General features: G+C 31.8%; 1 protein-coding gene across 4 annotated transcripts in view; it reads left to right on the top strand.

The window, feature by feature from the left end:
- The first annotated feature begins 12 nt into the window (after positions 1-12).
- The window catches only part of LOC139513787 (glyoxal reductase-like), a 31,813-nt gene continuing 11,209 nt past the window's right edge, over positions 13-20,616 (top strand). For all 4 annotated transcript variants that reach the window (XM_071302588.1, XM_071302590.1, XM_071302589.1 and 1 more), the window contains exons 1-6: positions 13-125; positions 13,156-13,236; positions 13,872-13,979; positions 17,096-17,284; positions 17,492-17,583; positions 20,416-20,526. In XM_071302588.1, coding sequence (XP_071158689.1) covers positions 56-125; positions 13,156-13,236; positions 13,872-13,979; positions 17,096-17,284; positions 17,492-17,583; positions 20,416-20,526 — 651 coding nt within the window. In that variant the 5' untranslated portion in view covers positions 13-55. The remainder of the gene's footprint in view (positions 126-13,155; positions 13,237-13,871; positions 13,980-17,095; positions 17,285-17,491; positions 17,584-20,415; positions 20,527-20,616) is intronic.

The raw sequence follows: 20,616 nt of genomic DNA, 5'->3' as shown, positions 1-20,616 counted from the left end.
ATTGGCGGGAAATTTTTTCGAAAATCTCGGACAGTTTCCTTTCTATTTGTGACTGATGTCTAGTCAAGTTTGCAAATATCCTGTGATTGCATTAAACAGCAATACTTTTATACCGTTGGTTGGATGTAAGAAAAACTTTGGCAATGATATACATTCAAATAAACAAAATTATATACAAATACAAATACAAATATTTTTATTGGCACAAACTCATTAACTATAAATGGTTATATATATAAGACCTATGGCATTACATAATATGACTATAATAATTGACATGGTAGAATGAAAGGTTCCATGATAACATATCATGCTAAATTATGAAAAGTTACAAAATGATGTATTATATAAGTTCACTATTTCTTATATTTAGACATTGTGATATGACCCCTGCTTTCCTGACCTTGAATTATTCATGAATATTCATGAATAATATTCATGAATATTCATGAATATTCAAGGTAACAGTTCATGAATATTCATGAATATTCATGAATGTTAAATGGCACCTTGAATATACATGAATATTGTTTGAACTGAATAAGCTTGAATATACATGAATATTGTATGATCTGAATAAGCTTGAATATACATGAATATTGTATGAACTGAATAACCACGATTAAACATGAATAATTATCTGTAGAATATTCATGAACATGAACTAGGATGTCTATGAATAATGCATGATTAGAATCACCATGAATGAAAAATATATATCTATCCCAATTTTGAATGCTAAATACATACTCTAGAATAACCTTGAATATTTAATGAATATTGAAAGGTTGAATATTCTAGAATAACCATGAATATTGAAAGGTTGAATATTCTAGAATAACTATGAATATTGAATGGTTGAATATTCTAGATTAACCATGAATATTGAAATAAGTGTCCTTGAGAGGTTTTTTGAAAACCAAAAGCAAATACAGACATTTAAGTTTAAAATATTTTTTAATCATGATAGCTGTGAAATATGAATTTTACAATCACTTTCATTAAAAGCTAGCAAAATTGTCCACTATTTAATCTAGAATTTAATCCAAACCTATTTAGTCGGATAGCTTTTTGAACATTTTGTAATTATGCAATGATGTTTTTTCTCATTTATCTGGGAATTGTTCAAAAATTGTTATTGTCAATAATTCTTATGTAGGCCTATCTAATGCTGGCTTGACGTCGTCCTTTGCATTGGCTTTTCTTCCTTTCATTAACTTTACCCAACCCGCTAGTTTTCTCCAAAAATGAACAGGAAAACATCTATGACACATGACTGAAAGTCACTTTTGTTGCTTATTATTTTCTTGACATCTCAGCCCCTGCGAAATGATTATGAATAGTTCATGAATGTTCATGGATGATTCATGAATGATTCATGAACATAATTCATGAATTGTTCATAAAAGATTCATGAACAGTTAATGAACTAGACATGAACTACAAATGGACAAGCACGTTCATGAACCAGTGAATAATGAACTATTCATGAACAGAAAGTGTTCATGAACTCTTTGGTTCATTAAAGTTCATGAACAAAAATAGTTCTTGAACTTTTATTATTCATGAATTGTTCATGATTTTATAGTTCATGAACACGCTTGTCCATTTGTAGTTCATGTCCTGTTCATGTATAGTTCATGAATTTTTTTATGAATGATTCATGAATTTGTTCATGAATTTGTTCATGAACCATACCAGTCCATGAATCATTCATGAACACATGAACTACTGTGTTTATCAACTGTTCATTAGTAATTTAATTCATGAACATTGTCTGTCCACTTGTAGTTCATGAACTGTTCATCTAAAGTTCATGAAATAATTTAAAAGGATTTTTTTGAATTTTCATTTTTTGTGTTATTATCATAAGTAAACTTCTCTTCCTGTCTGTAATTAAAATTGCTGTATCAGGACTTCCAACTAGAAATGCTAAATAACATCTTGGTGCAGTTGTTCTGCTTGAAATTCTTCACAGTTGAACAGATCTTTTAATCAATAAATGCATCTGAGTTTCCCCCTGCAAAATCAAAAATCACTCCACAAAGAATCAAAAGTCCTTGATATTTGTTTTTATAAATAAGCACTCAAGATTAAACAGTTTCTAACAGGTATAATACAATGTAATAATTTAATTTAATAAATGTTGTTTTTATTAAAATATCAATAGAGTAAGATTAATAACATGAATATCACTTCAGCCTTTTCATGACATTTCAAATAATGTACCTACCCCCCTTTTTCCCCTTTTAATTTACCCACACACAATCATAAGAGTGGCTGAAGCATGAATTATTTTTACCTTGAAATACAATATATTGTACAAATCTATCAGTTATTCCTGAATGGAAATCATTAAACTAACACTGTAAAATGTAAAGGCTACTTTCTGGTGTTTTATATTTATTTTAATTAATCAATAATTATTATAAAATGCTTCAACAAATAGTTATTCAGCAAAAAAATATAATCAAAATATATATAATTTACTTATCTGATAACAAATCTGCTTTGTTTTGACAGCTATATTACTTCACTCCTCATCAAACATCTTCATTTGTATTGTAAGCGTCAAAAACATCATTTTGCTGACGTCATTATGACGTTTTTCTATTCCCAGTCACTTGTAATCATTTGTCTACATTGTAATCTTTTGTCAAAGTCATTGAAGCGTTTTACAATAGGTAAACGTAATTCATTAATAATGATAATTATTGACACCAGTCTGCAATGTTTGGGAAAGAATGAATTGTCATTAATCTGTCCTTATTTTCCAAGTTCCTCTATGTGCCGTATGATGGTTAAGAAAGGCACATGTTTGAACTTTGAGAGACAATCAGAAATTACATCTTTAGAAGAAAGAAATTAAGTTTACCAAATTTGTCATGATTGTAAAAACGAAACATGAGAAACATCTCCAGCTCAAAGTAAGTTACAAAACTTCAAAGTGAGTCCCAAATTTTGTATGACTCTAAAAATGTAACACTCTTCTGGCATAGTATGAAAAAAAGAAAAAGGTGCTGAGCTTATATCTGTTGTTAAATGATTTTTTTTTAATGATTATTTTATTTTCTTTAATTTACCACAAAAAAGAGAGATATTTTATTTTTTCATATTTTATTTTTTTTCTCCAACTTTTTCTCTTTCTCCCAGCCTTCCTCTCCTTTCTCCTACCCCCTTTCTCCTTTCTCCTACACCCTTCCTCCCTGTCTCCCTTACCCCTGTCCTCCCCCTCATACATGTATTTACACTTTTGCTATTCAACTGAATTTTGTCTCAAAATGATCTCAAGATCTGTAAATGAATAAACTAGAGGTCATGCTAAAAGCACTTTAATTGTGATGTCATGATACAATGTAATGGATGTCAAATTTTATGAGAACTTGTATGACAGTCAAATTTATGAATTTTTTTATAAACTTTATGTATTCATTTATTCATTAAAGTTCATAAAATGTTCATGAACATGTGTTATGAACAATTTATGAACATTATGAACTGACTTACAGTTCATTAAAGTTCAGAAAATATTCATGAACTGCATTTTATGAACTATTCATGAACTAAATTCATGAACGAAACTTAATGAACTCATTATGAACAGTCATGCATTGTTCATGAACATTCATGAACAGTTCATGGTGGTTCATCAGTTCATGAATTTCATCTCGCAGGGGCAGTGTTTTGTATGAAGATGTTATGAATATCACCTACATGAGCTATCTATTAAAATTATCATATATTTTTTTCATTTAACTGTGGAATACATACATGTACATGTATGTTATTCCGCATCAACAATCAAGTAAAAATATACGCATACAAAAGTCCTAGAACAAATTTCATTATCAATTTTTATGCCGTTTACCACAAATAGTTCTGAGTTATTATCATGCAGCTTTATTCATGCTTATTCATGTTTGTCACACAATGGAAAAAATATTCTAAGTCCAAAATTTATTCCTCATTATTCATTCTTATTCATGAAATGTATGCAAAAAAATTCTAAGTCCAAACATTCATTCTTATTCATGTTTATTCATATTGACAAAAAGGGTTTTATTACCACAAAAAAACAATTTTGAATGAAGGAAACTTGATTATACTATGATATAGTAAGTGACTAGCATTTTAAGAACATTTATTTGTTGTCTCCAAACAGTTATTAAGAATTCATGTATATTCCACTTAATTCATGTTTCATATTCATGAATAATTTTGACACTGGAATAGTAACCATGAATGGAAGTGGAATATTCATGAATATTCATGAATATTCTACTTTATTCATGAATACATGAATATCATGAAAGCAGGGGAAAGAGGAAGACAGTCTTAAGTAATAATGCTGAGCTATTATTGACCAATAGAGATATTTTTTCATCAGCGGTAATGTTACGCTGTATTTGAAATATAACTTTATTTTATTTTCTAATATTTCTCGCTTTGAGGTATATCTATTACTTTTTAATAAGAAATGTTGTTCATCCTCAATTTCCCCATTTTTACAGACAGGACAGTATCTTTCCTCTCTAGGAAATATATATATATACAAATTAGATTATACCATAAAATGCAATCTAACAATTTTCTTCTATATGTAAAGAGGGTGGTAAAGGGTTATTTTCGTGCAACGTGATCGCTGTTTTTTATTTCACGTTCAACGTGTTTTTACTTTTTTATTTGACGTTCAGTCGTGCAAGACGGGTGCCTCGTTCAACGTGTTCTGCTTATTTAATTTTACGTGCATCGTGATTTTCAAAGTCTTATTTTGCGTGCACGTTTTTTTTCAAATAAAATTCAAACACTTGACAGGGATCATCAAGAAATACTTTTTAAAAACCGTAAACCAATTATATCATAAATTTTTATACTAAATCGGGAATATCAAGTAAAACAAAGAGTTAATATATACAAGAAGACAGTGATTCAGTCACAAAAATTAAAAGGTTCACATAAAAGTATTTATTTTTCGTGCAACGTTCATTACAGAAATTATTTCACGTTCAACGTGAAATAATGTCTTATTTCACGTTTTTTTCGTGCAAGTACCCCCCCTTTACCATCCTCTGTAAACTAACTAAGTAACTAATTTTATTCAGTATAAAATCCAGTACTAAAGGATCATCGCTGAAACACATGAACACATATAAAAACATATACAAAACAAAACAACAATAACACATAACAGCCAACACTTTTGACACTTATAACAAGCAAGAGACACTCACTCTTCAATATTATGCAATACACCTTATCGCTAATCCCTGCTGACCCGGCCGCTTGAACTTTTGACGCATACAACAATCACTTTTCCATTGTGGAGTCAGATATTTTGTATTATGACGTCAAAGTTTTACGGGAACCTGTGTGATATCAAGTAATGGCAGACAAATAGCGATAAGGTGTATTATTTCCACTGATGAATGTTTAATCAAAATACAATTGTCTATATATATAAGAAATCTGATGAGAACATCAGTCTCCGTACAGTTCATTAGAATTAATCAAAGTAACTTAAGTTATCTAAACTACAAAAACATGGTATAATATTAACAATGTCATCATAAAACTTTTCCCTCTCGTCTTGATAGAGGTTGCATTCACATATAAAATGTAAATCATCCTTCCAATTATGGAACACCTCAAAGGATATTATCCAGACAGGAGTTAATTAAAACTTATATAGTATGCACTAAAAGTTTTCCACAAATAACTTTAAAAAAATTAGATTCACTCAGTACATGGATAAAATCTAAAATATTTAAGGACTGATAAAATAATTTACACAATTAAAAGTTAAAAATATCTAGTCCCTACCAATATTTATTTATAAGATTTACTCTACACAACTAAAATCTAAAAATATAGGGTGCTTTATACAATGGAAAGCAGGACACCCCTGCCTCTACCTATACACATATGTACATAATGTTCATTTCATATCTTTCCTTATTTCACTGAATGTATTGTCTAAACATATTTAACTACAAGTATACAGTTATTATTTTCCTTGTAATTTCCATACACGCTGAGAATGGAGTCTATAACACATGTCCGTAGCTAATCTTTGAATTTTGTCCAGTTCAGTCCTATTTCTAAGCAATGGCAGTAGAAAAGAGCTGTCGACAATAAGTTTTATCTGATCCAAATGTCCTTTAAATTGCTTAGACCAATATCCTGTGCCAGTAACTGAAATCACATAAGACTTGAGTTTGCTAAATGTTTCTTTTCTCTGCTGGTGTAAAACCGGCCACAACAGTAGGAAATGAATTATAACTTCATCTGATGTTCCACAGCATTTACGTAATGCCGACTCCCTGCCACCACTAAATTTAGATCTGTGAGATTCAAGTAAATAAGTCCCAGTTAATAGCCGAACTTTTATCGCTCCCTTTTTAACACCCGAGACAGTTGAAGAAAGGCTGGTCCAAACCGGATGTGTATGTCCAATTCTTATCAAGGTTTTGTCTTTTAAAATATGTTAATGAAGACTTTGTTTCTATTTCTTTAATGAGAGTTTTAGTCCAATAATCCTTAATTGCTAATTTAACTGTTGCTTTCCATTTTAATTTTGACGGTAAATTTTGACTAGTTTAGATATACTTGGCAGATCATATAAAGTTAGTACACCTGTGACCTTACAGAAGAAGCTGAGATGGTTATCAATATTCATGATGACTTGTCTGTCAACTAAGCCTTGAATTGTTGAGTTGTTACATGAGAGAACACTGTATAGAAATAAAAGTTGCCTTTTATGTATTTCTGCCTCAATTGTTAGCACTCCCAGCAGCATAAATACTGATCCAGTGGCTGTTCGTGTAGGTAGAGACTGAATTTTTCACAATGTTTTTGTGTGAAAACGGGCCATGATATCAAGTTGGCTTTGGTTAAGAGGGAGTATTTCCATTCCATATATCAATCCGGGAATAACATAGCTCTGATATACCTTGTAAGATGTCTGCTGGTTTAGTCCATTTGTTCCATGTAAACCAGTATTCATCAGAGAGTATAGAGTTCTTTTTGCAATGCTGATGCGTGCATCAATATTTAGATTGTTTTCCTTCAATTCTGCTCTTATTAAGCCAAGATGTGTTGTGTCTTCTGATGGATAAACAAGGGTGTTGCCTAGGGTCCAGTTTAAGTCAGACTTGTTTATCTTTTTCGGTTTGTTGAGGATGACAGCTTTAGTTTTGGTAGGATTTATTGTTACTCTTGACTGTCTGGCATGATGAGTTGCAACAGAGAGCATGCATTGTAATTCCTGATGATTGTTGCTTAAGACGGCTATGTCGTCCGCACAAGTTGGGCAGCCAACATAATTTGTGCCAATTTTAAGTCTAAGACTGTTTCTGAACAGCCAAGTCCTCAAAGTATCTAGAGAAGCTGTTTGTTTGGTCAGTTCCAGAATAGTAGTGCTTGCCATTTTCTATTATACAGATTGCATTTTTATTTTTGGGGCCTCTGTTACGTCAAATGAGTTTATGAAACATATCATTGCTTAGATTGTCCATTAATTCATTGTAGAATTGGGTTCTATCCACATACTGTTCCTTTCGGAGTTGTTTGCGAAGATTTCGTTGCGCCAGTATTTTGTCTGTTTTGAGATGATAATTTTTCTTGCCATGAGATTTCCAGAGTTGATATTTTTCTTTACTAGTTTTGAGCAGCATAAGAGTGGTTGGAGATGCCTTGAAATGTGGACCTTTTAATTTGATGATCTTTGATGGTACAGCAACTGTAGCAGCTTTTTTAAGACAGTTGCACAGGAAGTTAATGCTTTCTTCTATCGAGTGACTTTCAATATTGTGCTGAGAGAGTTCATTACTTATATGATTATGATATGTTTCATTATCTATATCTTTTTACTGTAGTTTGAATTTACTGACATAGCCTGATTTGATTGCTTTATTCGTTGGTTTTGATTTAACATTCATCTTTGCACTCACGGCAACATGGCTTGAAGTATTGGAGTGACATTGGTCATGGATCTTGTAGTCTGAAAGAAAGGCAGTTGTGGCAATGTGCAAGATATAATCAATTTGAGAGGTTGACATTCCAGAATGATGAAAAAAAGTTGATTTCTCAGAGCGGATGAGATTGAAAATTCATTTCATGTACAAAGGCGGCTTGCAGAAGTAAATCGTGTTTGTTATAGTTTCTGGACTGTTTTAAAGTGCCATTGCAGTCTCCAATTATGATGATTCTATGTGATACTGAGTACATTGATAGAAGTGAGCTAATAACATCAAGACTCTCTGTGTATTCTAGATACTTATTATAGTCCCCAGAGTTGTTTGTAGGCATGTATGTCAGATGTATACACAAATGATGCATATCTTCATTGGTGATTTCAGCTCAATTGCAATTACTGTAAACCAACTTATTTTCGGGAGCGATTTATTTTCGCGACTTTCGCGAGTAGAAAAAAAAATGCGAATTTAAATCGTCGCGAATATTAAAACTTCCATTATTACTTATTAAACCTCATCAAGTAAATCAGAAAATCGCGAAATTAAATACCCGCGAAGTGGTCTAGAAAGGGTAAAACGCGAAATAAAGTATCCGTGAAAATAAGTTGGTTTACAGTATCCTGTTGTTTCCCGATGGTATTTCACTGATGGATGGAGTCAAGAATCTTTTCCAAGCTATTACAACACCACCTTTGCCTCTTGGCCGATTAAAATTTGAAATTTCCTCATTTGTATCACTGCATCTAGTGAACATATCCATATTTGGTAGAACATTACATAATGATTGATTTTGAAATTCATATAACCAATGTTCTTGGATACAATTAATGTCAGAAGATGATTCTAATGAGTTTCTAAATAATGCATTTCCCTTCCCTTCCATATTAATTGTTGTAAATCTAAGATGTTCTTCAGCATTAATATGAGAAGTTGGTTTTAGAGATGGTGATTTTGCCGGTTTTTGCCTAGGCCTAGATCGGGTGGTATGTTGTTTTGGATGAGCCCTTAAAAAGAGTTGTTAGATGTTACAGGTTCAGGATCATTCACAATTGTTGTTGGAAGACAGACCCTGGAGGTTACAACTGTTGCTGTATCTGATTGAGGAGGGTAGTTTGAGGACGATATGGTTTGCATAGGATGTTTGCCATCAGGAGGAGATAAGTCTGCAGAATAATCACATGGGATATCACCCGGTGAGTTAAATAGTGGAGATCCCTCTTTGCTCTGAATTTGCTGTACATTTGTCATGTTCTCATTTACCTGATGCCTATGTTTTGTTATCACTTCTTCAGGAGTTTGCTGTCTATTGCTATTATGAAGCCTAGAAGGAATTATACAGGATTATGTATAGCAGGTAGATGAGACACCAGTTTTCAAGTCATGGAGTAGGTTTGTATAAAAGTGGCAAATGGCCAGTAGAACCAACACATCGTGGATATTCCCACTGTTGGAAGGCTCTGCTGCTTGGATTGAGGTGCAGAGGCTGAGTCAGGGAGCACGTCGTGGATGTTCCCACCATTGGCTATAATATCAACCCCAGCACTGTATTTGTATATTGTACCTGATTTGCCAATTTTCTAAGCAAAACTTTGACAAGGTCTGCTTTGGATGAATTCCATCCCTGTATAGATCAAAAAAGTATTTATCTCTGGTGGTTAATTTTTTGGATTTTGAGGTTTTTTCTTGATGATGATGGCTGATGTCTTTTGCGAAATTTGGAGAGAAGGTGTCTAAAGTTGAGTTTATATAGCGAATGCAGCTGTTGAGTTCTTCTACTTTTTTAATTAGTTGTTCCTCTTGATGTTTGAAGGTTGACGGGTTGTCGTGCTTTTTGTATGTGTGGAAATCAAGTATCGAATATGGAGGAATTTCTAAAAATGTAATATTACAGGCAGGATATGGTTTCAAAAGTTCTACTATTTCTTGGAATGTATCAGTTATTTGTTGTATTTTGTTCTCTTCTGTAGAGTGAGATGAATTTCCTGTCGGAGTTTGTAAGGTCACAGGTGCCTAGCCAGACGTAGAGGTGTATATTATCCAGCTGACCAATTTGTTGGGCAATGTTTTGTTTAAGCCAGTCGTACCCTTTGACTGATGTACGAGATGACTTACACCACCATCTGATCTCCAATTCAATTTGGTTAGATACTTGATCTCACAGATTAAATCTTTGCTGTCAGTGAGGACTACTGGAGTATGAGTTTTGGTGCCAATGATAGAAGGCGGTGGTCTTTTTAAATATTTTTGAAGTTTTTTTTCCGACATAAATATCTTGTGTTGTAATAGGTTCTTTTATGGATAATAAATTTTTCTGAGGCAGGCAGACAGGAAGAGTCAATTAACTATGATGGTCCAGGTGAGCGGAGACTTGTAATTGTGAATATGAATATGAACTGATGAATGGAGAATGGGGAACTGAAGTTTAAATCGAAATGATACGCTTAAGAGATGTTGATCAGAAAAGAGTCCTAGAGAGCTGACACATCGTGGATATTCCCACATTGGAAGGCTCTGTTTAAGACCAGTAGAGGTTGTTATTACAATGAAATTTTTAAGTTTGACGAATTTCTCACGCAAATTTTTTTAAGGAAAATGGCAAAATAATCTCTGTTGAATTGTAATATTTATATCGATATACAGTACAATGTGTTAGGTAGAGGCAAGGGGGAAATGTATGCTAAAATATAATGGCAGCCATTTTTTCCCGGGCAAAGTGTGAACTAAAATATGATTCAAAATGCAAGTTCAAAATATTTCTCTGAGTTTAGTGAGATTGCTTTGATGTCTGACTGCCCAAGTTACTGTTGTCCCTCACCTCATCCAAGTTCTCATTTACTTTCAAATAAGATAACCAGGCAAGGGAGATAATAAAGAAATGCATCTGGGGGAATAAGCTGGAGTTAGCCAACAGTAACTCTTTACTAACATAACCAGGTTTCTTGGAAAAAAAGCTGTAGTTAGCCATCAGTAACTCTACTAAGATAACCAAGGGAGGGAGATAATAAAGTAATGTTTCTTGGGAAAAAGCTGGAGTTAAATATCAGTTACTCTTTATTATAAGATATTTAGACAAGTAAGATAATACAATGTGTTTCTTATGACAATACAAAAAGCCAAAGATACAAATACATGCATGCATGGGTGTCAGGGGTACATTTATTACCACTAGTCCAAACAATTATGATGACTTGAAAGGTTCACTGATTTTTTTTTTTAAATAGCCTTTAAAGACGTCATTATTATTTGGACTAACCTACATGGGGGGTACCTACGTGATGATTAAGAGTACAAGATAGTTCAAAATTAATTACGTTAACGGTGATTTTTGGTCCCTTAAGTTATGTATACACTTTCCCCAAGACAATAAAATTTTATTGATTATGATGAATCGCATTAAATTATGATCAATTATTTCCAAAAATAGTAGAGCTGCAACTATAACATGCATAACTATTGAAATCTCTGTCGAATTATGATAAGGACATTTTGACAAAGGCTCAAAGCACTAGCAATGACTATATACAATCTTAATCAATTTGACACTAACTGTAGCCTGACGGTAATAAACATTTGTACCCTCATCTAACAGTTGTTAATATACAATCTGAAGAAGAAGAAAAATGTTGCAGATGTAGCTAGGTGGGTTGATTTATTCAATGTAATGGAATAACTTTGAGTACAACACCACAGATTACCATTATAATTTAAATGACAAACTTGTATGATAAAGCATTAAACATGGTATCCTTATTAACATTAAATCTTTAAGGTAGAAGAATACAATTTATAGTTGTCTTAAGGGGGTTCGCGGGTCTAAATCATTTATATAGGATTTCTCTATATTTTTCTATAAATGAACTTTATCTTATAGTTAATAGGAAAATAAAATAAAAAAATGGGGTCACCGTTCATTTGCGCTCACAATCTGCCTTCGAAAGAAGCATACATCTTTGTAAAAGTGTTTTTTTTCTGTTGACCTAATAGGAGAAATAAACAGTCAGGGGACTTACTGAAATAACATTTTTAAATCACTTATTTGAGTAGCAAATTCGAGGTTTTGTCACAAATTGGGATTTTGTAGTTTTTTCAAAATTTTAAACACATATGGTCTAAATAACATCTTTTAATTAGTAATATTAAAAAATATGAACTTTTTGCTTCTTTTAAGTAGCAAGGTTTATGCCTTTGATGCTATCATTTACCTGAAAATTCTATTTTAGTTCAAAAAATGCTATAATAATGGCTGTACATAATGTACTGATACTTTCTTAAAAGATTTTTCACAGCAGTGGGAGTATTTTTCCTGTGAAGTTCAAGGTTTCATCTTTCAGATTATGTAATAAAATTCTACTGTTCGCGATAAAAATTTCACTGTTCGGGGTGTTGAAATTAGTGGGGGTTATTAAAAGAATGATACTTAAAGAAGTGATTTTTGGGAAGAAAATTGAGGTCTGATACTTAAACAAGTGATTTTTATGTCATTATCCTAGATTCAGTACAAGGTCATCACCTGAAATGACCTGGTCATCCTAGACAACACAGATGTTGGTTCTGATAAGTTTAGAAACATAATTAGTCCCTGGATCATTAGTATTCTATATTTAAAACTACACTTATATTAAATCACTTCTTCTAGTGATTAATTTGTACTACTTAAATAGGTGATTATTAAAGAAAGACAACTCTAACTTCCAACCTTTATGGAAATAATCCCCTGACTGATAAAGATAATATCGAAATAAAAAAAAAAACTATTTCAGAAATCGCTCAAATTTTACAATGATTTAGTTTAAGTACAGCATATATCGAAATTATATTAAAAAATATAGGTCACCGATGAGTTAAAAGAGATATTTCAATTTTAAAGCCCAAAAATGGCATTTTTCCACCAAAGGGAGATAATTTGGAAGTTTTTCAATGATGTTTACATTTTAAAAGTCATCTGGGGCCAACACGAATTAATTGTTTTGAATGTTTTTTGTACCATATGATAAAGTATCAACTTCAAAAGATAATTAATAAAATTTGTAATGAAAAACAAATGTTTAATTTTTTTCTGAAATTTTTATACCCTCGAGCCTCCTTAATTTAATTATAGCTAATTATAAGTCAGACATACAACTTTGGGCTTCAATACTGTAAAACACATTTTATTTTCATTTTGAGTACTGCTTTATTTCAGTGGGAACCTTCAAGATAAAAGGAAGAGATTTGATTTATAGATGTTTACAAGTTGCTTTGGAATCAGGTTATAGGTCCTTTGGTATGATATATATACATATGTAGTTATGTTATGAGAATGTAATAAAATCTTCAACAATATACAAATGTTTTTACAATATGTTAAACACCTATAATCACTTCTAATCCTGAATACACAGTTTTCTTTAGACAATCATTAAATTATATTATATGCAGCGGCTCTCAAGGTTAGTGACTTTGGACTGGTGCATGTGGCTTGGTTAAAGTAGAATTTCAAACTTTCAACCCTCTGCCTTTTAATATATTGTTCAGTGCATAATTATAAACATAATCAATAGAAGAGTCCAGTCCAGGAAAAGTTCTTAAATAGCTCTGAATATTAAGAGTATAAAACAAAAATATGCTGTCTATAAATGCTCTAATATGGGCATATGAATATAAGCATATATTATAAATATTTATGTCATAAAAACTCTTTTACAGAATTTCAATAAAATAGAACCCATGTTTTGTAATATTAAAGTGAACAGTTTTCTTGTGATTGATAGTTTCTAGTATCAGGAAGCAACTAAACTTAAAAAGTGTAATTTGACAGACTGACTATGTAGTAAAGTACTTACATGTTTAGTCTGTTTCTCTCTGTTACAGATACTGCTTCAGTTTATAAAAAAAATACTATGTTTCTCTCTGTTACAGATACTGCTTCAGTTTATAAAAATGAATCTGATATTGGTGAAGCTTTAAAAGAATTGCTGCCTGAACATGGACTTCAAAGGAAAGATGTTTTCATAACCAGTAAACTAGGTAAAACACTGTATTCTGATCAATTACTGTGTATTGGCTGCATCTTCATAATGAGATTGCTCTGATGTCTGACTGACTAAGTTACAGTCCCTCACCTCACCCAAGTTCTCATTTACTTTTAAATAAGATAACCAGGCAAGGGAGATAATAAAGAAATGCGTCCTTGGGGAATAAGCAGTAGTTAGCCAATAGTTATTCTTTACTAAGATAATCAAGGAAGGGCGATAATAAAGTAAGCTAAGGTTTATTGGAAAAAATCTGGAGTTAGCCAACAATTACTCTATACTAAGATAATCAAGGAAGGGCGATAATAAAGTAAGGTTTCTTGAGAATAAGATGGAGTTAACTATCAGTAACTCTTTACTTAAAGATATCTAGAAAAGTATGATAATAAAAAAGTGTTTGCACACTGACAGTACTCTCTACTGAGATAACCAAGGAAGGGAGATAATAAAGTGAGGTTTCTAAGGAAAAAACTGGAGTTATTAGCATCAGTTACTCTTGAGAAAGATGACCAGTCAAGGGAGGTAAAGAAGTAATGTTTTTTTTCCCATCGTCGTCGTTAACTTTTACAAAAATCTTCTCCTCTGAAACTACTGGGCCAAATCTAAGCAAACTTGGCCACTATCACCATTGGGGTATCTGGTTTAAAAAATGCATCCAGTGACCCAGCCAACCAACCAAAATGGCCGCCATGGCTAAAAATAGAACATAAGGGTAAAACGAAGATTTTGGCTTATAACTCTGAAACAAAAGCATTTAGAGCAAATCTGACATCGGGTAAAATTGTTTATCAGGCCAAGATCTATCTGCCCTGAAATTTTCAGATGAATCTGACAACCCGTTGTTGGGTTGCTGCCCCTGAATTGGTAATTTTATGGAAATTTTGCTGTTTTTGGTTATTATCTTGAATATTATTATAGATAGAGATAAACTGTAAACAGCAATAATGTTCAGCAAAGTAAGATTTACAAATAAGTCAACATGACCGAAATGGTCAGTTGACCCCTTAAGGAGTTATTGCCCTTTATAGTCAATTTTTAACCATTTTTCGTAAATCTTAGTAATCTTTTACAAAAATCTTCTCCTCTGAAACTACTGGGCTAAATTAATCCAAACTTGGCCACAATCATCTTTGGGGTATGTTGTTTAAAAAAAGTGTCCGGTGACCAGGCCATCCAACCAAGATGGCCGCCAAGGCTAAATATAGAACATAGGGGTAAAATGCAGTTTTTGGCTTATAACTCAAAAATCAAAGCATTTAGAGCAAATCTGACGGAGTTTAATTGTTTATCATGTCAAGATATATCTTCCCTGAAATTTTCAGATGGACCTGACAACTGGTTGTTGGGTTGCTGCCCCTAAATTGGTACTTTTAAGGAAATTTTGCCGTTTTTTGTTATTATCTTGAATATTATTATAGATAGAGATAAACTGTAAACAGCAATAATGTACAGCAAAGTAAGACCTAAAAATAAGTCAACATGACCAAAATGGTCAATTGACCCCCTAAGGAGTTATTGTCCTTTATAGTCAATTTTTAACAATTTTCATAAAATTTGTAAATTTTTACTAACATTTTCCACTGAAACTACTGGGCCAAGATCATTTTAGATAGAGATAATTGTAAGCAGCAAGAATGTTCAGTAAAGTAAGATGTACAAACACATCACCATCACCAAAACACAATTTTGTCATGAATCCATCTGCTTCCTTTGTTTAATATTCACATACCAAGGTGAGCGACACAGGCTCTTTAGAGCCTCTAGTTTGTTATTATCTTGAATATTATTATAGATAGAGATAAACTTTAAACAGCAATAATGTACAACAAAGTAAGACCTAAAAATCAGTCAACATGACTAAAATGGTCAATTGACCCCCTAAGGAATTATTGTCCTTTATAGTCAATTTTTAACAATTTTCATAAAATTTGTAAATTTTTACTAACATTTTCCACTGAAACTGATGGGCCAAGATCATTATAGATAGAGATAGTTGTAAGCAGCAAGAATGTTTAGTAAAGTAAGATCTACAAAGACATCATGATCACCAAAACACAATTTTGTCATGAATCCATCTGTGTGTCCTTCGTTAATGATATGCACATAGACTAAGGTGAGCGACACAGGCTCTTTAGAGCCTCTAGTTTTTGTAGGTGTCAATTTTCGTGGATAAATGATAAAGTTATAGAAATTTTCTTTTAATATCTTCATGAATATTAATAAAAAGTTAAGAAAGTGCATTTCCATGAAAAATGAAAATATGAATTCATACCCTAAAAAAAAAATCCCATTTAAAAAAACATGTGATTCTTACTTAACAGCAAGCAACATATTTTGAAGTGTTGGTCCTTTGGCTAGATTCCTTGCTCAGCTATCTAAACTAAATCAATTTGACCTATTGGGACAACTTTATTCTGAACAGAAAAACAAAGGGTGTATTCATCCATGACACAAAATCAGTGCATGCAAAGCAAAAAAAAAAAAAACACACACAAAAAGTAAAGGAACAGCACTAATTCATCTCAAAGTCACACAGAGGTTTTTACACATAGTACACAAATTGACTCTTAATTTGAATTATATAAACATTTATGAATGAATTCTAAAATTGAGGGCATATAATGCCTGTATATTAGAAGTGAAGTACATTTACTTTATAAAATAGTAAAGTCCTTTCAATGTCTTTTATAGCAGACTATGCGGTATGGTTAACTCATTGTTGAAGGCCTTACAGTGACATACAGCATTGTATAGTACATATAGTTATTTTCTGTGTCATTTGTTCTCTTGTGGGGGGTTGTCTTATTGACAATCATACCTCATCTTCTTATATATATATAAAAACAGCTTTTTTTTTTAAAGATTTAATTAAAAGTGCCTCATTAGACCAAGTGGTCTAAACATGCATGTTGACCTCAAGTAACCTCTTGTTTTAAGGGTTACCTTTTTATTGATGATTACCTAACATCCACTTTTATTTTTATATATACCTTTATTTTTAGTAAATTTAAATCATGTATATCTTCTGTGTTTTTGTAAACCTTTGAGGTAAAACAATGATTTTTTTCAAAAAAATCTCCTCACCCAAGCTTACTAATAATCTTTTTTAAGGTCCAGCAAATCAAGGGAAAGACAAATGTAGAACAGCCTGTCTTGAGTCCATACAAAGATTACAGTGTGATTATCTGGACCTCTATCTCATACACTGGCCTGGTACCCAGGGTAAAAAACCGAAGGAACTAGTCAACAAGGAATTACGACTGCAGAGCTGGCAGGACATGATACAGTTACATGAAGAAGGTTGGTATTTCAATGATTGACACACACACATACAAAAAATACATGAATATAAGTGGTAAAGAAAATCTAGTAAAGGTTTAAATAATTTATGTTATGTTCCTTGAATTCCTTTCTTATGATGTTCCCTATTTTATGAATAATAATATATGTTAAATAAGAATTTTAATGGTTAGAAAATTTAAAGTTGAACTGGCTTTATAATTGTAGGGAAAGTGAAAGCCATAGGTGTTTCAAACTTCCTTCAACATCATATAGAGGATATAATTTTAGAGACAAGTGTTGTGCCAGCTGTTCTCCAGGTATTTATGGAATTTCTGTAAAGTTATTAACTTATAAACCTGTTATTATTCACAAATTATTAGTACCACCAACTATAGTTTTAAAATTTAATTTATAGGTTACCATTCTTTGCACATAAATCTTATGAGAAAAAAATAATTGTAACTTGTATAGAAATAATTACTTTACATGTATGTCACAAAAGAATCTGTTAGTTTGATTGGATAACAAAGCTTGCAGTCATCATACTAAAATTAACCTACATATCCCAATGAAGTTTAACATTTATGATGATCGACACATGCCATCACAATAAAATGCACAGGTTAATTTCATGAATTTAAGAAATGAATAATAGAAATGGATTTGTCATGACCCTCCTAGCCTGTTATTTTATAGGGTTGTAAAAGTGTTGATTGTGTGCACATTACTAGAATGAAGAGCTTTCACCCTTCATTTAAAATGTGCTTCAGTATGTTTCTAGTAAGATTTCTTGTTAAATTAGTCGCTGTATAATGGATTAGTGTTCTTACAAATTAAACACATTGGGAGTTGGGTTTCTTTGGAGGAAATTTATGTCAATAAATACAACATCTTCATATATATTTATTTTCCATTTTTAGCTCACCTGGCCAAAAGGGCCAAGTGAGCTTTTCTCATCACTTGGCGTCCAGTGTCCGGCATCCGCCGTCATCCTGTGTCCGTCGTTGTTAAATTTTACATAAATCTTCTCATCTGAAACTACCGGGGCCAAATATAACCATACTTGGCCACAATCATCATTGGGGTATCTAGATTAAAAATGTGTCCAGTAACCCGGCCAACCAACCAAGATGGGCTTCAAGGTTTAATTGTTTATTAAGTCCATATCTATCTGCCCTGACATTTTTTGATGAATTGGACAACTGGTTGTTAGGTTGCTGCCCCCCAATTGTTTTTTTTTGAAGAAATTTTGCCATTTTTTGGTTATTATCTTGAATACTATTATAGATAGAGATAAACTGTAAACAGCAATAATGTTTAGCAAAGTAAGATCTACAAATAAGTCAACATGACCAAAATGGTCAGTTGACCCCTTAAGGAGTTATTGCCCTTTGTAGTCAATTTTTAACAATTTTGATTAGCTTGGTAAATTTTTGTAAAATTTTACAAAATATTTTCTCCTCTGTAACGAAAGGGCCAAGTTTATTATAGAAAAATCGTAATGCAAATGCACAGACAATTATCAACATTTTTTTATCGACTGTAAATTTTTAAAAGATTTGTGGAATAAAATAACAGAAAAAATGAATATCATAAACTTCTGTAAGAAAATAAACTTAATAGATATAGTCTTTGGATATAAAATAGGAGACCAACATTATAATGACATAAATCTTATTATAACGTTGATAGGTTTCTCAATTTACAAATCATTTTACACGTCGGAGCAAAGAACAAAATCCGCCGAAATATACAATATCTTTAAAAAAGAATTTGAATTATATTTTGAAGTTAACAGATGTGTAAAAAAAAGTAAAAGTAATTTAATTCGCAAATTTCAAAAAAATCTTTAAACTGTTAGATTATAAAATATAAAAATCGACACCTCAGCGGCCGTAAAGAAAAACCCTTAAATTACACCTATTCTAAAACTTAAATCAAAACACAATAAGGTACAGATTATGTACAAAGATAATAAATTCATATTTCTATAATAATAAACATAAAATATCTCACCTTTTGATAATAATCCAAAAGCGAAAAGATTAACACGTGAAGTATATTATCCCTCAATCACGTCAAGTTACGATTATCTGATCACATTAAGACATCTGCACGATTTTTCTAAACGAGCAATATGTGTCAGGTAGATTGATTCAATAATGAGGATGTTAAAGTAAGGGTCAAATACGGTACAAAATTACGTAATTATAAATGTGAATGATTTGCAATTATATATGCTTATATTGTATTTTTTTTCTATTTGTAATTGACTAACAATCAGTCAGATTATATTATAATTAAAAATGTATGTTTCAAACACAAATTAAACTAACAAATACTAACAAAATTTATTATATACTGCTAACGGTTAACGAGGCCGGGATAAGGTACCGGTATTTGATGTATCAACTAACAAATGTGAAAAACTATCAATAAAACATGAGAACTGTTAAAAAAAAAAGAAGAAAAATCGTAAGTAGCAAGACTGTTCAGTAAAGTAAGACCTACGAACACATAACCATCACCACAGCACAATTTTGTCGTGAATACATCTGTATAATTTGTTTAATATGCCCACACATACCAAGGTGAGCTACACAGCCTCTAGTTGGTTGTACCAAGCTGTGATTTCCTGACTTAGAAAAAGACAAAACATTATTTGCACCTCATCAAGACTCTTTCATTTACATTTAAATTAAACTATACAAGACTGTCTTGAATTTGAGGTGAGAGCTTTTTCATCGTGTGGAGGGCTCATTCTGAGATGAGGAACAGTAATACACATGCTGTTTTTTTGTTTTTTGTTTTTTCTAGTGTATAATAAAATAAAATAAGAATTACAATAAGGCTGGACAGCACAAGACACCACACAACCCAAACCAGCTACCCCCAGGTTCCATGAAAATGTATCACTCATGCAAAAACGAAAAGCAAAATTCAAGAATTGATATAAATAGCCTTGAATAGATACTTACACAAAATGTGTAAACATAAACATTAAATACCAGAAAATACCATATCCTTTCAAATTCATTTCATTAAAATACATACATGTAAAAAGATTTATTTTAAACAAATAATCTTTTAAGTCACTCCGACTCCCCTTTAGTTGTTTTTTAAAAATTGAGTAATTTTTGTTTTTTTAGATTGAACACCATCCACATTTAGTACAAGATAATCTGATATCTTACTGTAAAGAAAAAGGAGTCCATTTTCAAGCTTATTCATCATTGGGAACTTCTGTAGTAGAAAACAAGGTAATGTTGTTTATATCTGATATTTAACCACTGTCAAATACATAGAACCTGTATTAACTTAAATTGATTGTCTATATTGTGTGCCTCTAG

Source organism: Mytilus edulis, chromosome 2 (genome assembly GCF_963676685.1).
Source record: "Mytilus edulis chromosome 2, xbMytEdul2.2, whole genome shotgun sequence".
Taxonomy (NCBI): domain Eukaryota; kingdom Metazoa; phylum Mollusca; class Bivalvia; order Mytilida; family Mytilidae; genus Mytilus; species Mytilus edulis.
This window is presented reverse-complemented; position numbering and strand designations above follow the sequence as displayed.